Source organism: Phaethon lepturus, unplaced genomic scaffold (assembly GCF_000687285.1).
Source record: "Phaethon lepturus isolate BGI_N335 unplaced genomic scaffold, ASM68728v1 scaffold1701, whole genome shotgun sequence".
NCBI lineage: Eukaryota > Metazoa > Chordata > Aves > Phaethontiformes > Phaethontidae > Phaethon > Phaethon lepturus.
Genome location: NW_010518246.1, coordinates 12,619 through 35,234, shown reverse-complemented (window position 1 = coordinate 35,234; position 22,616 = coordinate 12,619). Strand labels below are relative to the sequence as shown.

At 39.0% G+C, this 22,616-nt stretch overlaps 1 protein-coding gene across 1 annotated transcript; it reads left to right on the top strand.

Moving 5' to 3' along the window:
- Nucleotides 1-3,685: 3,685 nt before the first annotated feature.
- COMT (catechol-O-methyltransferase) lies at nucleotides 3,686-22,375 on the top strand. The gene is made up of 5 exons (XM_010296630.1): nucleotides 3,686-3,930; nucleotides 15,146-15,428; nucleotides 17,245-17,438; nucleotides 19,425-19,556; nucleotides 22,142-22,375. The coding sequence occupies exons 2-5, from the start codon at nucleotides 15,146-15,148 to the stop codon at nucleotides 22,319-22,321; spliced, it is 789 nt and encodes a 262-aa protein (XP_010294932.1). The 5' UTR covers nucleotides 3,686-3,930; the 3' UTR covers nucleotides 22,322-22,375.
- Nucleotides 22,376-22,616: the final 241 nt, after the last annotated feature.

Here is a 22,616-nt window from a genome sequence, read left to right as displayed (position 1 = left end):
GGGTTATGCTGACAAGTGAGAACCCTTGTTTGAAGACACAGATCCTGGGTAAACAAAGTAAGTATTTTAACCGCTTTTATTTAAGGCTTCTTAACTGACTTGTGTAGCAAGAATTTTCCAGTATTACTTTTTGCTGGGTATTGCTTTACATTGGCATGAAGGACTCTGTGGCTGTTTGCTTACAGTCTAACTCTGCTGTATTTTTCTGCATTTTTGATATCTGCTTTTAAGAGCTTTGACAAATGAATTGTTAGGAGAGTTAAAAGTCAAGCTGAAAAGGGGAGAAAATTACTAATTTTGGTTTATGAGATCGAGGTGGTGATCAGATTTCCATGTGAAGCCTACAGAGTTTACAACATTTTGTTAATATAGGACAAATACCATATCCCATTAACTAATAATTTTTTATGTAAGGTCTGTAAATGTATCTAAAACAACTACACTGAGTAAGCTAAGAAAAGTACACGCATCACAGAATTACTCTAAATCAGGTCATAATTTAAATTAAGTTTTAAAATGTAATTCTAAAGGAAAACCAACCATTCTAATAAATGCTAAGTGCCCCAAAAGGACGTCTTGTTACAAAGAATACAACCTTCAGCTAACAGTGTTTCCTCTGCTGGAAACATTTGTGCATAGGTTCATAAACCAACAGAAATGGTTTAACATTTCAGCTTTGTTGTTATTTCCCCCTTTGTTTGCTTTTTTTTAAATTTTCAGAAATTTGTGTGAGAGTAGGACTTATCGTTGTCCAGAATTTAATCTATACCATTTTATTTCTTAGTTCCTTAACATAGGATCTTCTGTTCATAGTTTGCCCTAAACAACTAATTGATTGCAAGCAGGGGACAAAAACAGAAGGAACAGATGAAGTTTCAGGTAACGCAAGTTCTTGACTTCATTCAAATGCTTCAACATATATTATCAAAAAATGAGGGGAGAAAAGACAGAAATACGGTAGACTTAACTGAACTTGAAAGTTTTCATGAGGAGTTATAAAGTCTTTGAAAGCAGGAAGTTTTTTTCAGTCTACATGATAACCTTTTAAGATGCATAGTAAACACAAAATAGTCAAACTGCTTGTATTATCTGTTAAAATTTAGAGTGCAACTTTGCTGGCCATCTCTCTTCTTTTAGATATATCCAGGCAGTTTCCTGATTCATATATGGGTGTTGTTTCCTTTCTGAAAAGTCCTCTTTTGCATATTCCTCAGGAAAAAAAATGTAATTTGACTGTGCAAAACAACAAATTCACATAAAAGAAAATCCCTCCTGCTATTCTGAAAATGCAAGCTCAAAAGAATTTTCTTCCACTCAGTGTTTCACATGATCTGTGGGGTTTATGATAATGTGCTAGCTCTCCTGTCTCCCTTTGTTTAAGCCTTTAAAAACCAGCCTTTGGGCAGGATTATTAGAAGAAGGGAATGCCATTTGTTGTTATGCCAAGCATAGATTTACTGGGAAAGCTTTAGCTCCGTGCTATGCACAGCAAGTGGGGATAGTACTGCCACATTGCATCATGTGATTGCAGCTGTGTAGCCTCCATTTGAGACTGAGAGCTCTGTACATGAGCAAGTCTACTCAAGTTTGTGCAGACAAATCTGAGCTTAACTCTGTCAACTGTCAGAGCAAGTCAGTCTGAACTAGCCAGTTACTCTGACCTGTTGCCATTCCTGTGATGTTTCTCCCAAGCTAAGACGTCCTGACTCTATATCTTTCCATAGATGTGTCCTGTGAGTGCAGTATCCTGATGTTCTGCAATACCAAATCCATCTTTTAAGATCTTGTCCCTACATAAAAATTGTATTACACCAATACATTTATAGCCCTCCACAGTTCTCTAACCTGGATATATTAATATCAGGGTAAATTTTTACTATCTAGACAAGGATAAATCATGTGAATAGTGTATAAATTTATGCACTCTGCAGTATGTAACATTGTTGTTATCTTAGTAAAAACTTACAAACTATCCATACCTATATAGGCCCTGTTTTAGGCAAAAAGGTAAATTAAAGAAAAGCATAAGACAATGTCTATCAGCTTACCAAAGAAACTTCTTTTGTAGAAAAAAATTACCCCGTAATAACGTATTACAAAATTTCAACTTTCTATTAACTTGGAAGCAACTTATGGACATTATCACACAGTTTGGGTCGTTCAACTAACTAAACCTCTGGCTTTATCTATTTGCAGTTATTGCCATTCGCCATTTTTACTTATGTAATGAAATATCTAGACAACAGAAAGGGTTACTTTGCAGGCATAGCTTTTATCATACAAGTAAACAGTTGTGGGCAGGCAGAAGCAAGTTTGCTCCTCCCATGCTTCTTGCCTGAAGAATATGATTCAGCTCAAAGTTAGAAGTCCTTTAGAAGTTGTCATGGGACACTGCTCAATCTGGTAAGTCTTGGCACTAATTTACACTGCTAAGAAGCTGGGCTGATACCACCCACCAGTTAACAACTAGCTATAGTTAACTGCAAGGACGTCTCCAAAGAATAGATTACATGCTTACAGAACCAGGTCACTGCACAGAATAAATTTTACTGTTTTAAGCTCTTTTTTCCACAGCCCAGCAGTAAAAGAAATTCTTAGTTAATTTTAACTGTGGGTGGCATCAGGGATTGTGCAGACACAACCTGTCATGCTTTCACAACCAGCTTTTGACCAGACAGGAAATGACTGTCAGTGAAGCTGGAGTACAGTATTGCTTATTTCATTCTTTGTTCCGCTTGATGTCTGGATTATAAGAAAATATTTGTTGAGCTAAAGCTCTGTTATACATGGAAGGGGTACTTCAGAGTTATTCTGTATTGACATTGGGTACTGTGCTATATTGCATAGTCTTAGTTATGTTTTGTTTAGAGTTGCTAAAAACACTTTGATCTTCACCTACCCCTTTTTCCCACAATTCTTTATTCAATTAATGCACTTAAAAATTTTTATTCTTCTCTTGTTGTACCCTCAGGTAGTCCCTATTTCTTTGAAGGACGTCCTCCCTCATGTGACAAAGCTGTTTTCAGATCTTCAGCTCTTGTTTCTGCCACATTTGATACAAACCCTTTCTTTAAATCTTTAAAAAGTTTCTAGGCTAGAGCTTCAAACACTCACTGACTAGGTCTGAGTTTTGTAGTGAGAGTACAGCAGGGAACTACTAACATGTTGTGTTTGGTTTTTGGTTTTTCTTATTTTCTTTTATAGTGCAATTTAATTGCAGCTTGATTATATTGTTTCCATCTCAAAGGAAACAATATAGACAGTCAAGCTGAGAACGAGGTTTACTAGAATAAGCCTCTTCTTTTATCTCAGAGTGGTTTGTAGCAGAATATTTTTCCAGCTAGGAGCTATAGAAATTCAAATGTACTGTTTATAATGTATTGATTGCACCTTATTCTGTAGCTGCTGTTAAGCAATTTGCTATACATGCCTCCCCTCCCTCCAGCAGCACTCTATATTTAACCCACATGCCTAGGTCTTGTTTCTACGAATTCTCTACTGGCTGTAGCATGCCACATCTGAGTTGAAAAAAGAACTAAATCCCTTGGGCCAAATTCATTCCTGGAATTGCTTGATTGAACACAGTGCATTTACACTGAGGACAGATTTGGCTCATACCTGACTTTGTCAGCATTCACTGTGCTGTAACTAAGTAACAAGAACACTGTCATTAGGGGACAGATGAATAGCTTTCTCTAAGGTTATTAGAGCACTGAGCACCTTTAAGGAGTGCAGAAATCTGTGAAAGGAGGAGTTGGGGAAAAGGACACTGCTCCTTTTAGAGTCTGTGTAACAGAACTGATAAGCTATTCCTGTGATGTGATCGAATGTGACTGAATACTGAAGGCTCTTGGACTCTTATTCCATAAAATCCACATCAAAGCAGCACAGGAAAAGATCGAGGGAACAGCTTCTGCTGTACTGAGAAAGGTACATATTTGTATTTTCTTATTTCTTAGACTTGACATGATTTGTTATCTTAGATAATGTCACTATTTTAAACAGTGGTGAATATGAAAGAAGTAGTGTTTTCCACATTCTGACTGGTACTTATTGTCAGGAAGCCAGTCCGTGGGCAGCAACAGCTTTCACAGAGAAAGAGTAGGACATATTTGTGTGTAATGCATTTGTACTGTATTGTAAACCTTGACAGCTGAAAGAAGTGAGATGAGATAACCCCGACTAAATTGAAATGTAATTTATGGCTATAAGTATGCTGGAATTTGGTACTCATTTGTATTCAAGAAAAAGCTGAATGCAAGTCAAGCTGCAGTTCAGTCATATTTGAATGAATCGCTGCTTTTATAAATGTGTTGCTGCAGCTGTATTTTATGGGGGTCTTCATTCTCAAGAGAGAGTTCTGCTACAGCAAAATCTCTGTGAAGAACAGACAAAAAGCTAGTGCTTTTGCTTGCTAGCCCTGTTGCTGCTTATAGAGTATCTTTCTGATGCCCTTTACGGACATTCTTCACCTTCTGCCCTTTAAAAACAAACTCATATTTACCAATACTGTCAACCACATGTCATACCAATGGTCTCCATAAACAACCTTTACTCATCTCTGCACTTAAGCTTACTTTCTTCTGCATACTCGGCCATGGACTCCTCTAACAAAGCCCTCAGGTTCAGAATCGTATGCATTTGCACAGCATTGCAGTATTTAAATGCAAAAGAAAATTTTCCTGATTTACAGCTTTAGTTTGCATCAGTGGAAAAAAGAGTTTAGTGACACTAACAACTAACTGCAAACAATTTACTTGTCACTCAAGTTTAGCAATATTTCTTAGCAGCCTGCAGCTGGTATCAGGTTTATCTCTGCCAGTCTCACACTGTTGTCTTTCAGCATTCCTTTGGGATCACTGGAATTAGAACTGACTGGGAATTTTCTGAGAAAACATAATTTTGGCAGCGGTCGTTGAAAACAGATCTTAGTGTGTGAGGCCATCCAGACCAGTTTTGCTAGAACTCTCTCAGGAGAGATTTCTCAGAAAGCAATTTCTAGCTAAAATAAGAGTCACTCTGCCCACTCCAGCTACTTTTCTGGGGAGAGCACTCACTCAGGATTTGAGACCAAGGTCTCATGCTGCCTCTTCCCTTACAGTGCTTTGGTTACCTGCTGTTCTGTGGTGGATCCCACCTTGCCTGGCCTGTTAGAGCTGTTCACTTCATAGAAACAAGCCGTCATTTCAGGAGCGATTTCCTTCCTACTTTTTCAGATCCCTTAGTGGGTGTCCTCACTACCAAGTTTCAGTCACGCATTTCCCCTGGCCTGAAGAACAGCTTGTGGAGAGTAGAAAGCTGTGCTGGGAGAGAGACAGATTTACACTAGATTAGCTGTTAGCCTTGGAAGCAGGGCAGGAGCATGCAGTGGGGATTTGGGACACTGAGGATTCAGCCCTTGGTCTTTGTGATATAAAGAGAGAATGTGAAATAGGTCTGTCATAGGTGATTATGCTGAGGACAACTAGCCATTTTAGTCTTTCCTCTTCCAGACCTTTCTCCCTACCTCCATTTGGGGCAAAATCATTCAATAGGAGCTTGTTTTACCTTGTGTTGAACATGAAAATCTCAGGTGAGAGAACTTCTACATACCAGCTCCTAATGTGCTGTCAGGGCAAAGCACTTTCTACTTTTAGCAGTCCACTGTCTTCCAGGTGGGATTTGTACAATTCAGCTGAGCTGCGCCAACTACTGGCCTCAAACACTAGTACAAATAGTACAAATGCATCTAGAGTTCTGGAGTGGGAATAAGGACTATTAGAAACCAATGCTTCCAAGGGGTACCTGAAAGGATCTTATTCCTGAGAAGCTGTCTTTGCTCAAGGCCTGGTAAAGTGCATTTCTTAACCTTGAAGAATTCTCTCACCCTAAGCTCTGGCTTTAATCATGCAACGTGTTCATTAGGCCAGTCTGGATCAGAATGCTACAGATCCACGTGACCCTGCTTGTTGGATGGAGATGAGGCCTCTCTGTGTGGCCAGTTTATTCTAAACCCCACTCTTCTTTATGGGGCACATAACCATTATATAAACCTTTTCCTTTGGGTGATAGCACCAAATACCACTAAGACAAATGCTACTATGAAGGGAGTTTTAAGTGGGTAGCAATTATCCTAATTGAAATCTATCTGGGGAGAATGGATTTAAACACCCTTATGAAGCTTAGTTGATGGGGCTCCCTAGTAGGCAATAGGCACTTTTCTGTTTTTTTCCTTTCATTCAGTAAGAAGAATATCAACCTGTATTTGTTTCCTTTCAACCTGAGAAGAGGGAAAAAGACAAGTCAAAAGGCCCAGGGGGAAAAAAAAAATCATCAGAACTTTGCATTTATAGAAGTCAGAATTTTTGTAGTCATGGTAGTGAAGCTAAATTGTAGTAACTTGAATAAAACCTAGGAAGAGGGAAATCTAGATTTCATGCAAGAAATACTTAGTGAAAAATTATATAAAGCCTGTTCAGCTTGTTTTCATGATGTCAGTGGAAAATCTGAATGTCAAACTCCCAGACTAAGTTTCCATTGACATACAAGCTATTCACATTTGGCAATATGCTGATTATTCTTCACAGTGTTGCACTCATTTGAAAATACATAAACAATAATGAAAGGAGGTTAAAAGATATTTTTTTGACCTTTAAAAGTACTAAAATATGAAGCTGTTGAATTGTGTTGCCTACAGCAACAGGATACAATATATTTGGCAGAAGTTAGTTTAGACTTTCTGACCAAAATACTTTGCCTTTTTCTTGCTCTGGGAAAAGATCAAGAAAAGCAAAATGCCACAAACCAGAGATTGCCTCATTCAAGACAGCGTAGGACAAATCATAGTACCATATGAATCATAGAATGGTTTGTGTTGGAAGGGACCTTAAAGATCACCTAGTTCCAACCCTCCTGCCATGGGCAGGGACACCTTCCACTAGACCAGGTTGCTCAAAGCCCCATCCAACCTGGCCTTGAACACTTCCAGGCATGGGGCACTCACAACTTCGCCGGGCAACCTGTTCCAGTGCCTCACCACCCTCATAGTGAAGAATTTCTTCCTTATATCTAATCTAAATCTACCCTTTTTCAATTTAAAGTCACTACCCCTTGTCCTATCACTGCATGCCCTTCTAAAGGTCCCTCTCCAGCTTTCTTTTAAGGCCCCTTTAGGTACTGGAAGACTGCTATAAGGTCTTCCTGGAGCCTTCTCTTCTTCAGGCTGAAAAACCCCAACTCTCTCAGTCTGTCTTCATAGGAGAGGTGCTCCAGCCCCCTGATAATTTTTGTGGCCCTCCTATGGACTCACTCCAACAGGTACATGTGCTTCTTAGGTTAGGGGCCCCAGAGCTGAATGCAGTACTCCAGGTGGGGTCTCATGAGAGTGGAGCAGAAGGGGAGAATCACCTCCCTTGACCTGCTGGTCACGCTTCTTTTGATGTAGCCCAGGATATGATTGGCTTTTTGGGCTGCAAGTGCACATTGGCGGGTCATGTTGAACTTCTCATCAACCAACACCCCCAAGTCCTTCTCCTCAGGGTTGCTCTCAATCTATCCTCCACCCAGCCTGTAATTATGTTTGGGATTGCCTTGACCCAACTCTTTGAGTACGACCATCCAGCCAATTCCTTACTCAGCGAGTGGTCCATCTGTCAAATCCATGTCTCTCCAATTTAGAGACAAGGATGTTGCGTGGGACAGTGTCAGATGCTTTGCACAAAGAGTCAGGAACGCCAGTCCCAGTCATGGCACAGCACAGATGTCCTTTGGCCTAGTGTACAGCAACAGACACTGTTAAAATATGCGTAGAAATGTGCTGACTCTTCTGCATTGATTTCACAATGCTTCTTAAACAGCTAATATGTCCTTACTAATATGCAAAGCCTCTGCATACTGTAGTGTATGAGCTACTTAAAGGCATAATTTCAGCAGAAGCTTTTAAAAAGTTTGAACTGGAGCCTTTTTAACCCTTTTCTAAAGATGGGGTATACACCTACCTCCTTCACACAGGTACATGCATGGGAGGGTTTAATCTGTTATTTTGTATGTCCTTTGTAAAAAAACCTCCAGAAAATTGTTTGCATTATTACATTATTCTGTCTGCAGACTTAACAGCAGTGTCTCTGCAATGAGTCAGGCCCTGTTGTCCCCAGTCACTCTATGTAGACCATTTCTATTATCCTTAATATCATCAGACGGAGAGATTTTTTTGTGAGAAAAGGTTGAATGATATAAATTTACCAAGCACTCCCCATTCACCAGGTATGTGAGCTAATAAAGTCTAAATGAGATTCTAAACTCTTTAGCATCAGAATGCTAAAGTACTGTCTGGATGCTCGGAGACTTGTAATAAACTTTTAACCAACCAACCAGTGCTTGGCACTCAGATCAAATGCATGAAAAATTATAGCTAGATTGGATGTAACATCATCTTTCCTCAAAGGCCTGATTTGTCAGCAAGCTGAAATCACTTAAGGAAAGTGTTCGAAGCACTGTTTGTCTCCACATTTTCCCTGTTATTCATAAACTCAAGCATAATAATATCACAAAGGTGTTTGTTTGCTGTCTTAGTATCCCAAAATTGATCTCTTTAGTTAATGCAGATGGAATCACTTTGCCTTTCCTCAGGTGTTATCCATATATCCATAGCAGGGCCTTTTCTCACAAAGATTAATTCAGCTTTGCAACACCTTGAAAGTTACAGAAGTAGCAATAACTTTAACTTACTCTTGTGGCAACAAAGACATAGGTAAGACAGCTCACCCAAGATCAGATTGGAAAAATACTGCCAAAATGAGACTCAAACCTAAGTGCCTTGACTCAGGATCACAAAGTTTACTCATTCCAGTCCTGGAGAATAGCAGTCTAATATACTTTGTAGAAGAGATTTTGTTGTGGTTATGTTTAGGACTTAATTGTCAGTACAAAGCAAAGCAATGTCAGTTTATCCAACCTAAAATTGTAATGAGATGTTCTGTAATTAGGCTTATAAGCATTCACCTTGATTAGAAAAATGTTCTATCAAATAGTTTTCAACATACCAGGTATTTTAATACCTGCCATCTCTTATTTTTGCATCTGTAGGAAATGAGGTCTTATTAGTTAGTCATAATGTAATGAACTAAGCTTCAGAATATATAAATAATCAAATTTGGTGCTTTTTTAATCCACTAAGTGTGAAACTCACTAAGGTATATGTTCTTATTACAACTCAGAGCATTTAAAGGTGCTTACTTTCAATATGTTTATTTTTCTTCTTAGTAAATCTCAGGTTTTAGGAGAGGGAGGCTGTTTGGAATCTGAGAGAGAAACAGTAGCAACCAGTAGTTTAGATCAAATCTCCATACACCTTCCTCTGGCAGTGTTATGAAAACTTCATACAGTTTTTATGAAACATTGAGAAAAATCTCAATTTGATTCATCTAGTTACTCAGAATTACCTTAAAAATGGATGTTACCAGTTGTTCTAATGCTTAGTTTTTCAATTCAGGGAATTCTAAAACCAATCATTTTTTAAGAGTCTTGGAAAAATTTACCAGAAGCATTACCATAAATAACATTACTGAAAAATCCTTATTGTAACCTTTGGTGAAATGGCTGGAGTCACCTGTACAAGAATAAAGAACAGGATGTATTGTTTTGTGCTCCATCACATGGACATTTTTGCGTTTTTATAAAAACTGGAGATGACGTAATAGTAAGGGGGTAGTGAATCCCCTAACTTAACAACTATTGCTATAATAATAGATCCCTAAGTCTGAGCCATTCTCTTGAGGTTTCTTTTATAGCCATCGGAATGACTTAGGTATTTTATCTTCAAGGGCAAGCAAGTTGGGGCAGCAGATTCCCACAATTTGTGTTTGCTTCTCTCTTTGAAAGTGTCTTTTTAAATCTCTATAAGCTGAAACAGAGGTAATCCCATTCTAATGCTGATTGTTTGATTATGGTTTGCAGCAGGGGAAAACTGCTGAACTGCATTATCAAGTTATGATTTGGTCTTATGAAACCTGCCAAAATTAGATGCATAAGAAAATAACACAGTGCTTTAGAAAGACTTGTCAGTAATTTGACAGGTTTGGGCATGAAGTTTTAATATGTTTTCTTTTAAACTCTGTCTTCTCAAAAACAGATTTAGTAATATGTGTTGTTCATTCCTTCCCATGGTGTTATACCTCTAGTCTTCTGTTTATTCCCTTGCTGAAGTTTTCATTTTGCCTAATATTTTCCACTTCAAATTTTAGCTTTCAAAGAGAAGACACACTTTGTCATGGTGTTTCTAATGCACAGAAGAGGTTGCAGTGCTAACCTGTGTATTTGGAACCTCAGTACAAGCACTAAATAATAAGAGAGACTGCCTTGTAGTAAGTGGTTGTGGGAAACTTGACTATGTGCAAGTTCAGTTTTATTGCATACTTAATGAATCTCATGAATCCACATTAAAGCTAAAATTACAGTTGCATTTTCTAAAGCTGTCATAACAGGACTGTCTTGTTGGTAGTGGTGTTTTAAACTGGCTGAATTACGCACTTAATTTTCATATCAAATATTTTTCAGCTAAGAGTATGAAAGCAATTACCTATTTTGGTACAGATTTTTTTTTTCCCTCTGGGTGCATGACCATCACTGATGCATCTTGCTCTTGGCAGGCTGCTTTTATAGTCTACTGGTATCACTAAATTTATTTTCACATTTAAGGTGACAGAAATTAAGAGGGACTAACTTTGAAAATGAAACTGTGTTTAAAAAAAGGAAAAGAAAAACAAGATATGTCTGTTTTGCTCCTTTTGAAAGTTACCTTCTCTGGAAAGTGGTTTTCAGGATAAATGCCTGCTAAAAACAACCCATACTGACAGTTTATGAAGGCATTGGGGTATTATACAGCAATAATAATAATAATAATAATAATACAAAAACCCCAATAGTTGAAAAACATTCCTTTATACAACAAAAGCAAGTGAACTTGTCTAGGAATGGAAAAAATCAACATGTACTGTATCGGTCATTGCTACCTGTGCGCAACCTCTAAGGATCTGTGGAGGCAGGTGGCCTCTGCTGTTACGTACGGTAGCATTCATGTGTGACTCAGAAGTGCAAAGATCTGATTGAGGCACGGTAAGAAATAGATCCCTCTGAGCACTTGATCATAGGAATGGCCAAGCTGAATTACTTTCTTGCTTAAGTTTTAGCATCTAAGACCATCCCCAAATCACACAGATTTGAGCTTAAATTTATAGCTTTTTTTTGTCGTCTTGACAAATACGTTACACAAAACATGTAAACAAACCAGTGCTAAGAGCCACTCACCAGTCTAGGTCTGAAGAGACACAAAGATAAATACAGGTCAGTATTTTGCCTTCAGAGGGGATTCTTGGGTGAACTTGAAGTGACAAGATTTCACAGCTGAAGATCCAAAATTTGTTTCCCAGGTGGCCCAGCAGAACTATCAGTTGTTGCCCTTTCAGACAAGCTAAAGGGCTGTCAGCCTGCTCATGGTTTTGCTTAAGGAAAGGCTAGAAGAGATAGAAGGCTATGGCTATCTGTGTTGTTCAGAAGCATATCCCAATTTACACCTTTTTGTCAAGCTAGTTGCATCCTGGTATCAGGATGTCACACTGCAGTACTTTCTGTGGGTTGCAGCAGCCTAAATACAATCTGTGCCTTTGCAAAGATAGGGCATGTACATCTCCAACAAGGCATCTTTCTCTGCACAAAGTACACTCTCTTAAAATGACAAAATCTTTAAAAGGATACTGCTGTTCAGAAGGTGACAGATATTTGTTTTTTTGAGATCAGCTGAAGTTACTAAAAATCAGCAGGTCTAATCCAAGTTGAGTGCTTTTCTCTGCTCTGGCTAACAGAGACATGTTAAGAAATAGCATTTCACAGGCTGCAGACAATGGAGAAGCTGTCCTTTAACACATGGGCTTTTGAGCATGTGGTGTCTTGCAATTTTGGTGTATAAAGCCTGTAGCAGCATGGGAAAATAAGACAACAGAAATCTGGTTTGCTGACATACCCTTCCATGCCTCGGAAGCAATGTGAAAATGGAGGGGCAGGATTTTACTGTCAGCAGGTCCTTTTTGTTAAGGTATAAAGAGAAGTCTTCACAGTCTGTTCCCTGTCTGTATTCCTGCAGGACAGGGAGTGGGGCTGAGTTAGATTACAGATGCTATCTCTCCCTGTTTTGAGAAATCTCACCAAATGGTTTTACAACTATACTAAGTAATAAAGGAGGAAAGCTGTTCTACAAAACATACACCACCTAGTTTAGTCTTGCAGCTATCATCCATTCTTGCTATCTGACAGATCTTTGCAGGGCAGCCCCAAACAAAATGGCAGAATCTCATAGTGCCAAAGCAACAGCCTGTGGCAAGTTGTAGTCAGAGAATGCCAAAGTATCCATTGTAACCAGAGGATTATGTCTGGCAGTAGTCTGAAAAAATTCTGACTGCCAACAGTCTTCAGTTCTAGAGGGACCTGAACATGTTTGGACTGCCACTAAGTGAGTCACTGGTATGCAGGGCTCACATGGTTTCCCTTGTCTGGAGGCAGGAAGGTTAGATACTTGCTGGTGTCAGTAAATGATTTCTGGGCTCCATCCATTTATTGAAGTTCAGAATAATTGTCTCTCAACTATGTCAGTAATCCAAATCCATCAACAATGACCATACAATCAACTAAGCCATGAAAACCAAGTGAAGACAAGCCAAGTGAAGCTAGAGAGGTATTTTTGTGTAAAACTAATGATATTTTCATAACCCAATCCAAGCTCTCAGTGGACAGATAATGTGGAACATCTTCATGTAGAACTAGAAAGAACAGAAGGTGCAGGACAATTGGGCCTGATCGGTAGAACTATTAGTGCATAGAAGGAAGGAAGAAAAATTGACATCCAGGCCTTCAGGGTCCCTGTTGAGGTAAAGAAGCAAGTTCTTATTAGCTAGGAAACAAAATCCAGAAAGTCCAAGCAGCAAGATTTTCATGTGCTAATGATTCTGGCAAGCCCTGAAAAGAAATGTCTCAGGTCAGATTTTGCAAGGAAAGCATTAAAGGTAAGTATTAACACTGATGACTACTTAAAAGTAAAAGAAATAGACTTTTAACTGCTCCAAACAAATCATACTTGCTGTGCAACTAAGATAAGTGCATGGGTGAACAAACATTGGATGTAGTGTAGGTTGAGCCTATCTCCATGGAAACTCAGTCATCTTCTGAACTCAAAATGTGTTCTGCATGATGATTCAAAATTTAAAGCAGTGGGATAGATTTCTCCCATGTGTAATATGTATGTGCCAAGTCCCACTACAGAATGGAGGTCTGACCACCCATAAAATTTAGGATTTTCCTGGGACAATTTTGGGGGATACAAAAAAAGGAAGCAAGAACAGGTAGGAAGAGATCTGGGAGAATATTTGGCTAATCATATAGCCCCTTAACCTCTGGTCTTGTGTAACTTAGGCAAAATTTTTGAGGATGTTGTAGCTCCTGTTGGAGCAATGGTTTTGCTGAACTCCAGGTAGGTGGAACATTAATACAAGTGCAGGTGGAAAAGTGTTCACCATTTTTAGCGAGCTAGAAGAGAAAGACTTAATAGAAAGAATCAGAGACTAGAAAGAGCTGAGTGTCATGCTCTTTAAAAATAACCATTTAAAAACCAGTGCAACTCAATCCAGCCTGCCGAGGTTAAGAAATTGGTTCTGAATCCTTCACACCTGTGTTCAAATGCCTAATTAGACCTAAAGAACAAATAAACCTGGCATTCATTCATCCTAATACTAACTGGAGCACATTACAACCTGTGCTCTCCTCCCAGTGTGCAACTGTGACTTGTGGGAAGCAGAAGTAGAAAAGTGGAAGTGTTACAAGCCACATAATCAGACATGAGGCATATTTTGAGTTGTACAAGAGGAGCTTCACACACAGAGAATCCTCAGGCAAATCACAACCCTTAAGTTTGGCACCGCCTCAAAGGCTAAGTCAATTCCTTAATTTTAAGAACCCTGTCTTTATCAGATCTTTTTGTGCTGTGACTCCTGCATGAAAATAAATGCACCTTCCTGTATACTGGCTTGTCTGAAATCCATCAGAGTAAATGGCTTTGATGGGATTTATTGCTTGAGCTGTACAGGGTGACATGCATCACATCTGCTGAGCTTTATGTTCAGGTGCCCTAAACTCACAAACAGAAACACACACCACCCATGCTGCACACACATAGGCACCTGCAGCTATGACACTAAATTCCAGGGGGAGAATAGGCACCATCCCATCAGATAATTTGAGCTGGCCCACCAGAGAAGTACAATATGCCCTTTTGTTACATCTCTTCAATTTCATGAGCCTGAGCTCGGCTCTCATTCAGGGATTCAGCTTTATGTTTTTATAACCAGTGAGAAAACATCCTCACTTCGTAAAAGGAAATGTATCTTTTGTTCTTGAAAGTATCAGCTTGATGGCCCACGTCAAAGGTTCTATAAGAAGGAAAAAGGCTTCTATTTTCTGTAAACCATTCCACCTGGGTACCTTTGCTGCAGGCTCTGGAAGGAAGGAGTCCTACTGAAACATCAAGCTCAGCTTCTCTGCAGAGCATGCAAGAATGGCAGGTACTGGCAAAGAGGTCTGCATGCAAGGAGTAACTCACAACCTGCAGACTGATTCGAAACAGAATGTTACCTAACAGTGCCCAGTTTCTGCTGATACTGTGCTCAGAATTAATGTGTGGGACATTCCACATTTTTTTACCAAGTCCAGCTTAGAAGTTTCCCAGTCCTCAAAAATTAGGAGAGTGGGATCACATGCAGGCTCCAATTTAAGATTTAAATCGTTTGAAAAATAGTTAGAACAGATTCGGTCCTGAGAGGCTCCTTGTGCAGTGGCATGCTTAGAGCCAGGACTGAGCAGCTGTGTGGGGGAAGGGACCAGAGCATTAAATAAAGCTACTTGTTGACTGCCTGTAAAATTGTCTTCTAAAGGGGGTGCCACAGAACACCGTCCATTACCAAGTGACAGAGAGTCGTTTTCAGCTGCTCTGGACAATATCATAATTAAACTCTGTGTGTTCCTGATCAGTATGGTTGGTCATGAGCTGTTCAGCTTAATATTTACAAAAAGCATAACTCTTTCCTGTGCCACCTTAACCCTCGGCTGTTTTTCTCTTTCCTTCCAGATGCTGGAGAGCTCTTCAATCCTTTTGTTCATTGTCCTCCTCCTGCTTTTCATTTTGCTGCTTTTTGTGGTACTCATCAGGAAAAACGGCACTGCTGCCCTTATCTGGAATGAAATAATCCGGGAGAAAATAACCAATTTCATCATGAATCAGAGCAAAGAACAGAGGATTTTAAATTTTGTGGTGCAGAATGCAGTCCGAGGAGACCCCTGTAGTGTGCTGGATGCTATAGATAAATACTGCTCCCAGAAAGAGTGGGCCATGAATGTGGGCGATGAGAAAGGTAATTGCAGCAGGGATCAGCACTTGAAAGATCCTTCACGACTAGCACAGTACAGGACATCTTACTGTATTCACATGGTAATTTCATCTACTGCAAAAAAACCCCAAAACCAAAAACCACAACAGTCTTGTGGTCAGCAGAGTCATCCTGTAAACAGTAATGCATGCTTGTGCAGGTGACTCGGAGGAGGAGTAATCCAGTGAGTAATCCAGGAGGTCATAGGACCAAACCTGGGTTTGTATGTTGTGTACGTTGCAAGTGTGTAAGCAGAGGGTGACAGTTTATGGGAAAAAAATCTAGGGTTGTGTAATTATACTTCAGTTCCTATATAGGAACTATACAGGTGGCCGTAAGGCATAATTCATTATATTAAGTACTTTCAGATCATTAACGGGAAGATGGTAAATTGAAAAAAAAGGTATTTTAAACTATATGAATTTTGCATATGAAAGCATAAGTTGTAAGTTACTGTTGAAGGGAGAAATCCTACCCATGTACTACACAAAAGCAGCTATTAGACATTATTGCTACTTAGCGAGTCAAATCATCTTGTTCCTGCTTCCTAAGGGAAAATACATGGACAAAACATTTTTTTGTTAGCTACAGGAAAGTGACATTTGTTTCAAAAAAACTGTAATGGCAAAATGTTAACATGTTCCCTTATGAATTAGACACAAAAATACCTCTTGCTGTGAAATTGCAGGGGAAATTTGCTTAGTCTGGGATTAACATAGTTAATGAAATACAACTGTAAGCATTGTAATAAAAATGCTTCTCTGTCATGGATACATTTTGTGAAACTAGCTCCTCTGCATACCAGGCTGGGGTGCTTAGGGCAACAAAGCAGTAGGTGGTAGCTGAGTGGAATTCTTAAATCTCTGAACTTTGATCATTTGGGATTATATTCTTAAAAATTTCACTCCAGTTTTGCTCTGACAAGATGAACTTTCCTCAGATAAGAGCCATCAAAGTTAATGCATCTTTAGTTCCGAAGATATCAAGAGTGACCACATGATCTCAAGATGCAAGCATCATCATCACACTATTCATAAACAAATGACATCCAGGAAAATATCATGTAATGAAATGTATATGTACACTGAAAAATGTCATGGCTCAGGGTAAAAATCCCTTCAAATAGTTTTTCAGGTTAGTTATCTAGTTTCTAGCCTTTAAAGTAAGAGGAAACAGTTTTCTCACAAATAAATCCTTTTCTTCAGAAGGACTGAATATAGTACACTGTCAATTCTTTTGGGAACATTTTTTTGTTGTTAACAATTGACTAATGTTTTCCATCCCACAAATTTATCTAGGGAATCCAAATATTTTGCAACTTTATAACTAGACTTTTCCCTTTAAAAAGAAGTATTTAGGATAAGAAATTTTGTATCAGACTACTGCATGCAATATTTGCAATATGAGCGCTCAGAATTCAGGAGTTATATATTTCACAAATATGGCCAGTTTCTGCAACAAGTTCTTGGGAAAAAAATGCTGCATTTTTCCCTTGTCACACTATAAATATTTTAGTTAATTTAGGCACTTCCTTACTCAGAAATGTTTATATTATGAAACTAAGTAAGATTTTTTTAGTTGAAAGTTTGCATTTTGAAAGTTACAGTATCTGTGATTAACTTGATCACAGATAAGTCAATTTACAAATGATACAGTAAATAATTTGACATCAACCCTTAATTTTTGAAGGTCCTGAGCAACTGAGTACATGGACTTCGTAAGTTTCTTGTCACTAACTTGCTCTTCTGTATGTGAACTAGTTTGATTTTGTCAAAAGTTAACCTATTTCCATTTTATTCAGGTTTAATTCTAGACAAGACAGTGGAAGAGGTCAATCCATCAGTTGCACTGGAGCTGGGAACATACTGTGGCTACTCAGCAGTTAGGATTGCTCGGCTACTGAAGGAAGGAGCTCATCTTCTCACTATAGAGTTCAATCCAGAATTTGCTGCTATAGCTAAACAGATGATTGAGTTTGCTGGAGTACAAGATAAGGTAATACCATTTGTCTCTGGCTGGTATGAGGAAGCAATACATGGAGAGTGGGACTTTATCCATAGAAACAACAATAATAAGTTTAAATTTGTTTTTTACTTGTCAAGCAACAACGACACCCTAAGTATTTGGGAACATGCAGAATTTAACCATCAGGCTACTGGTGTCCATGAAGAGGACCAAGCCTGTCTGCTCTTTTGTACACACAGTGCAAGTGAGCTAAATTTGTTAGCATCAGTCAGGTGTCCAAGTACAATGGAGACCCAGCTGAGAGTCAGGGTAGAGGTTGAGGCTTATCAAGATGTGTGTGTGTGACCAAAACAATCAGGGCTGTTCTTCAGAGTTCTTTGCTGTGTGAGTCAGGATGAAGATTCAGAGGGGCAAGACCAGAAATAATCATATACATCCGTATCTCCTTAACACTTTGAAAGCATCTTCCAGTTTGGCCTCTTCACTATTCACTGGTTAGTACAGTAGACAGGCCATTTGCTGAGAGCTATTTTCAAAACGCATAGTGACTGTAAGAGTAATACAGACCTGGAGGGTGGCTCCAGAGTCAGTTATTTCACTTACTATAGTCACAGGACATCAGTACACATAGTCCTTTTCATAAAATTAGTAACCACTACTGCAAAACTGGTTAGATTTACTGCCATTATTGAACTGCAAGACTGCCCCACAGATTCCTCCTCCTGATAATCAGAAGCCTTTCTATGATTTCTGTCCAACATTTATGCATAGACATTTTGTATTCTTTTTTTTCTTGCCCCCGCAGTCCTTATTAATTTTACTAGCTTCATACCTAGTTACAGTCCCTGACCTCTCACAGCAGTACAGCTGAGGACTTCACTGTTACCTCCCAAAAGCTAGAATATTGATTTTTCTCTATATAAACTGAAAGTTTCAAATCAGTGTCAAGACTGAGTACAACAGAAAACCGAACCATATTCTAATTTGTTACAAAAACTCACAGTAAGCAGTTATATTATGTGCAGTGGACTTCAGATGAGATGTACTTACCCAATTCTAGTTGGTCACAATATATATACCTAAATTTTATGCAATCTGAGGTGTTTTGACTCTGTACGGTTGGTTGAGATGCAGGTATTTCCAGTCTATAATCCATCTCAGCCCAAGGCAGACATCTATAGCAGGTCAGGGGATTCATGCCCGATAACTGCCTGTCTATTTGACTAGTCAACTCACTTCAACATAGATGATAAAACTAGAGGAAATAAATCCCACCATGAGATCTTCTAATGTGTTTCTTAACTTCTTAAAGAGAACTTGAAGTACTAGTTACATCTAAAATTGCATTTTCCCCATCTGATTTAATCTCCTGATCAGCTATGAATCATAAACCAGACAGATTTCCTTACCACTTTTTTCCTCCATGCACAGTATATGGCACTTGCTTTACAAATCAATGTGCAGCAGCTTTTTTCAGTTTAACAGTACTTGTGCCAATAAACCTGCGAGGAAGATGTAATAGTCTCTGTCCTGCCTCCTCCCTCTACTGGCCATATCAATTTTACATGCTGTAGCCTCCAGCTTTATTCTAAACTAACCTGTTCTCTGTATTTTTTGCTTCTCTTGGACTACAAGATTCAACTAAGCTGTAACTAAAAAAGTAATTTTAATTACTTTTAAATTATGTTTAAAATGACAATTTAATTACTGGTTTCAACAGGAGAGTCCTGTGTTTCCAGTAAAGAATCACATTATCCAACAGAAACAATAGGTCACTTTTTCTGCTATTATTTAAACAAAAACTACAAAAACACCGAAATCCGTATTTTGGAACATAACTGAGTTGATTTGTCAAAAAGAAAATGGTACACTTGATCTAAGCCTATGAAATAATTCAACTGATGCAATATTGAGCTATAAACAGGATTGCTGATGTCTGGCCACAATTTAAAATGAGCTGGAGGCGTGCGCTTTTTCCTAATGGTTCACAACTCATCAGATGGATTTGCATTTCAGGTAAAACTCCTAGAAGGCCCTTCAGAGGAAATTATCCCCCAGCTGAAGAAAAAATATGAAGTGGATACTCTGGATTTTGTCTTCCTGGACCACTGGAAAGACAGATACACACCAGACACCATCCTGCTTCAGGTCAGTTTGCACATTTTCAGTGTTAGAAGTGAAGTAGCAAATGCCTTGATGTCTGTGAGGCCTATATTCTTCATAAAGGACCTCATCCTCTGTAAAATGAGTAATGGCAGCCAAAATAGCAACCTTACAAGAACAGAAGATCTGGGAGACAAGCTCCCAAAATTTTGTTACGGACAACTGCTGACACTACATAGCTCGGGACTTGGCAAATACTGTTGAACCATTTTGTTTCCTGAACAAATGGGTCTGCAGTAGAAGTCCTAGCTGGAGGAGTGCATGATCTAGGTCTTACGATCCCTAGGAGGAGTGTCTGCATGGTCACTAACTGGAACACTTTACCCAAAATCATCCTGATCCTGGGAGCAGGTGAGACTTAGTACCTGCATATCCCAGCTCCACCTCTCTAATTTCATCAATATCCCTTTTTTTGCCTGGGTCTGTAGTGCCAGCAGAGCCTTTTGGTGAAATACTATTTTGGTAGCACAGCTGGGTATCATCTTTCTGTAAGTCTTTACTCCACCTAATTAATTGGCTGCAAAGCAACTTTTGGAGGAGTACAGACTGCCCCAGTCAGGCACTTGCTAGAGAAGTGCTGTCCAACTTTATCTCCAGCCCCAGATGTGGAAAAATTGTGCTCATGTCTTCCTAACCCACCTTAACCATTACTATTAGCATTACAAAGCAAGTTGGCTGTAACAGGCAATGATAGGTGAGATAACTACCAGAGGACTTCTGGATAAGAAGGTATTTTCAAGTGTTAAATAACAGAGATTGACAACATCTGTATCTATCAACACAACACACAGAGATACTCCCCTAGCTTTGGAGGTGCAGATTGATAAAATTTTCTACAACTGCTTAACTATTTGTATGGAAGTGTCATTTTTCAATTATTCTCTTCACAAATAAATGCACTTTTTTGAGGCTGCCTCTTACATTGAGAGCCTGCCAACTACTTCCTGACCCCTGCTTGAGGACTACAAAATTATTTTCTCATCCAGGCTCCCCTGTTTTCCAATTTCAGCCCTATCCTCCAGATAGCTGTTTGAAAAGGAAATTTGTTTGGGGTTATGAACAGCCAGTGCTGAATTTACACAGCAGTAGCTGAAGAAAATGCTCCCTCCCTACAGTTATTTTGTACCCAGAGAATGTTTTCTTTTAAACTGGCTGTCTAAGGATGACTGAGCTCTTTCCACTGGGAAGAGCTGGCACATCCTTATTGGAGCTTAACCTTCACAAACACAGTCCAAACAAATGGGTAGTTTAGTTCCCTTGTAGTGGTCAGTCTGATGCAACTGTGATACAAAGGTGCTTTGCTTAAAAAAAAATACAAAGTTAAAAGGAGAAAGATGAAGAAAAGATCCCCATGTTTTCTCAGATGTTACAAACCTTCTAACATGCAATTTTGGCATGTATTGCAATATGAATAGTGAATATGAAATATGGATATAAAATATTCAGATGAAATATATATTGAAAGTGGCCCAGACAGCATTCCTTTTCATGTATTTCTACAAAAGCCTGACACAAAGAGCATCTGAAATCCTGATGACTGGTGGAAAATACAGCACGTTGTCATTTACGGGCTTCTATAAGCTGTGTGATAGAAACAGGCCAGGGGATATTTGCCACGTCTCTAAAATTGCTTCTACTGTGCTGACTGGTGTTCAGTCACCAGAGGCAAAAGCAGTAATCTAAACAGCCTCCACAGTACACTCATCAACAGGACTTCTCTAATATACTGAGAGCAACAAAACCCACCCCATGTTAGAGGCTACAGCTGCTGCCTGTAACCACAGGATAACAAACCAGCCTGATTAACTTCAGACTTTCTTTTTTAAAACAGCTGGTAAGCTCAGATAAGCAACTTCTACTGGACAAAAATACCACTAAAAATTAGGTTTGTAGGTTTACTGAGGATAAACATTGCACTTGAAGTGAATATTGCAAGTTACTTATGCCTTGTGGAAGTCTGTCAGAGTGATCTTCATTGTGCACAAACCCTGCTTCATGCCCAGCTCCTGAACAAAGCTGCAGGAAGTTGTACAAGATGAAAGGGAAACAAGCGCAGAAAATTTATTTTATTCTTTTAGTGGTTTTGGAGTTTGACTGAGACTGACCAAAGCAGACTGGTACATGCCAGTCTCTCAAGTGACCTTAAGGGCTACTGCATTTTAATGCCATATTAAAAAAGTTTTCAAAGATTAGGCATGAGAACCAAACCAAAACCGTCTTACTGATCATGTAGACATAGTTGGAAACAATCTGATCAGCAAACTGCACACCTCCACTGCACTTGATTTGCTATTTCAGAACCTGAATGACCCAAGGTTATCAGCATCTCTAATGTTCTACTGATTATGTTAACAGAAAAAAGTCAGCATATTAAATACGATCACAAACATGATCAGAGAGTTACTCAGCTTCTCCCATATCTTTTCTTCCCTCTAAACCCGTAGTACAATGGATTTTTGGATGCAGGCACTTGAGTATGACATGGTTAATGTCATATGACATGAAAGCACATTACGTTCAAGTCAATATCTGCTTAACAGCCACCATGAAGCAATTTCTCTTCTTTCTAGGAGTGCAACTTGCTGAGGAAGGGCTCGGTTCTTCTGGCTGACAATATCATCGTTCCAGGAGCTCCGGAATTCCTTAACTATATCCGCAACAACCCCCGTTTCCAATGCACTAACTACCCATCTCATTTGGAATATATGAAAGTGGAGGATGCTATGGAAAAGGCTGTGTTTTTGGGATAAAGAGAGCCATTAGTGTTCAACCTTTGTTTCAAATGATGTAAATGCAACTGCACAAGTTAACTTGTCCATGCTTTAAATTTTGGGATTTTTTTTGTATTTTGGAGCCTGTAATTAAAGCAAGCGCTAGTGGAGATCATTTTAGACCAGGTGGAAACCAAAATCAGGAGTAAATAGGATAACTGCTCAAAGGTCTGTTCCATTTTTTCACATGATTCAGCAAACCCAAGGTGATGCACATTGCCTTGCCTTGACCAACACATCATCGAACAACACAGTCTGTTATTTTCAGCTCAAA

Coding starts and splice junctions, on each gene's coding strand:
- COMT (XM_010296630.1), top strand. CDS start 15,146: ATGCTGGAGAGCTCTTCAATCCTTTTGTTCATTGTCCTCCTCCTGCTT. Junction 15,429..17,244: donor GAATGTGGGCGATGAGAAAG/GTAATTGCAGCA, acceptor CATTTTATTCAG/GTTTAATTCTAGACAAGACA. Junction 19,557..22,141: donor CAGACACCATCCTGCTTCAG/GTCAGTTTGCAC, acceptor TCTTCTTTCTAG/GAGTGCAACTTGCTGAGGAA.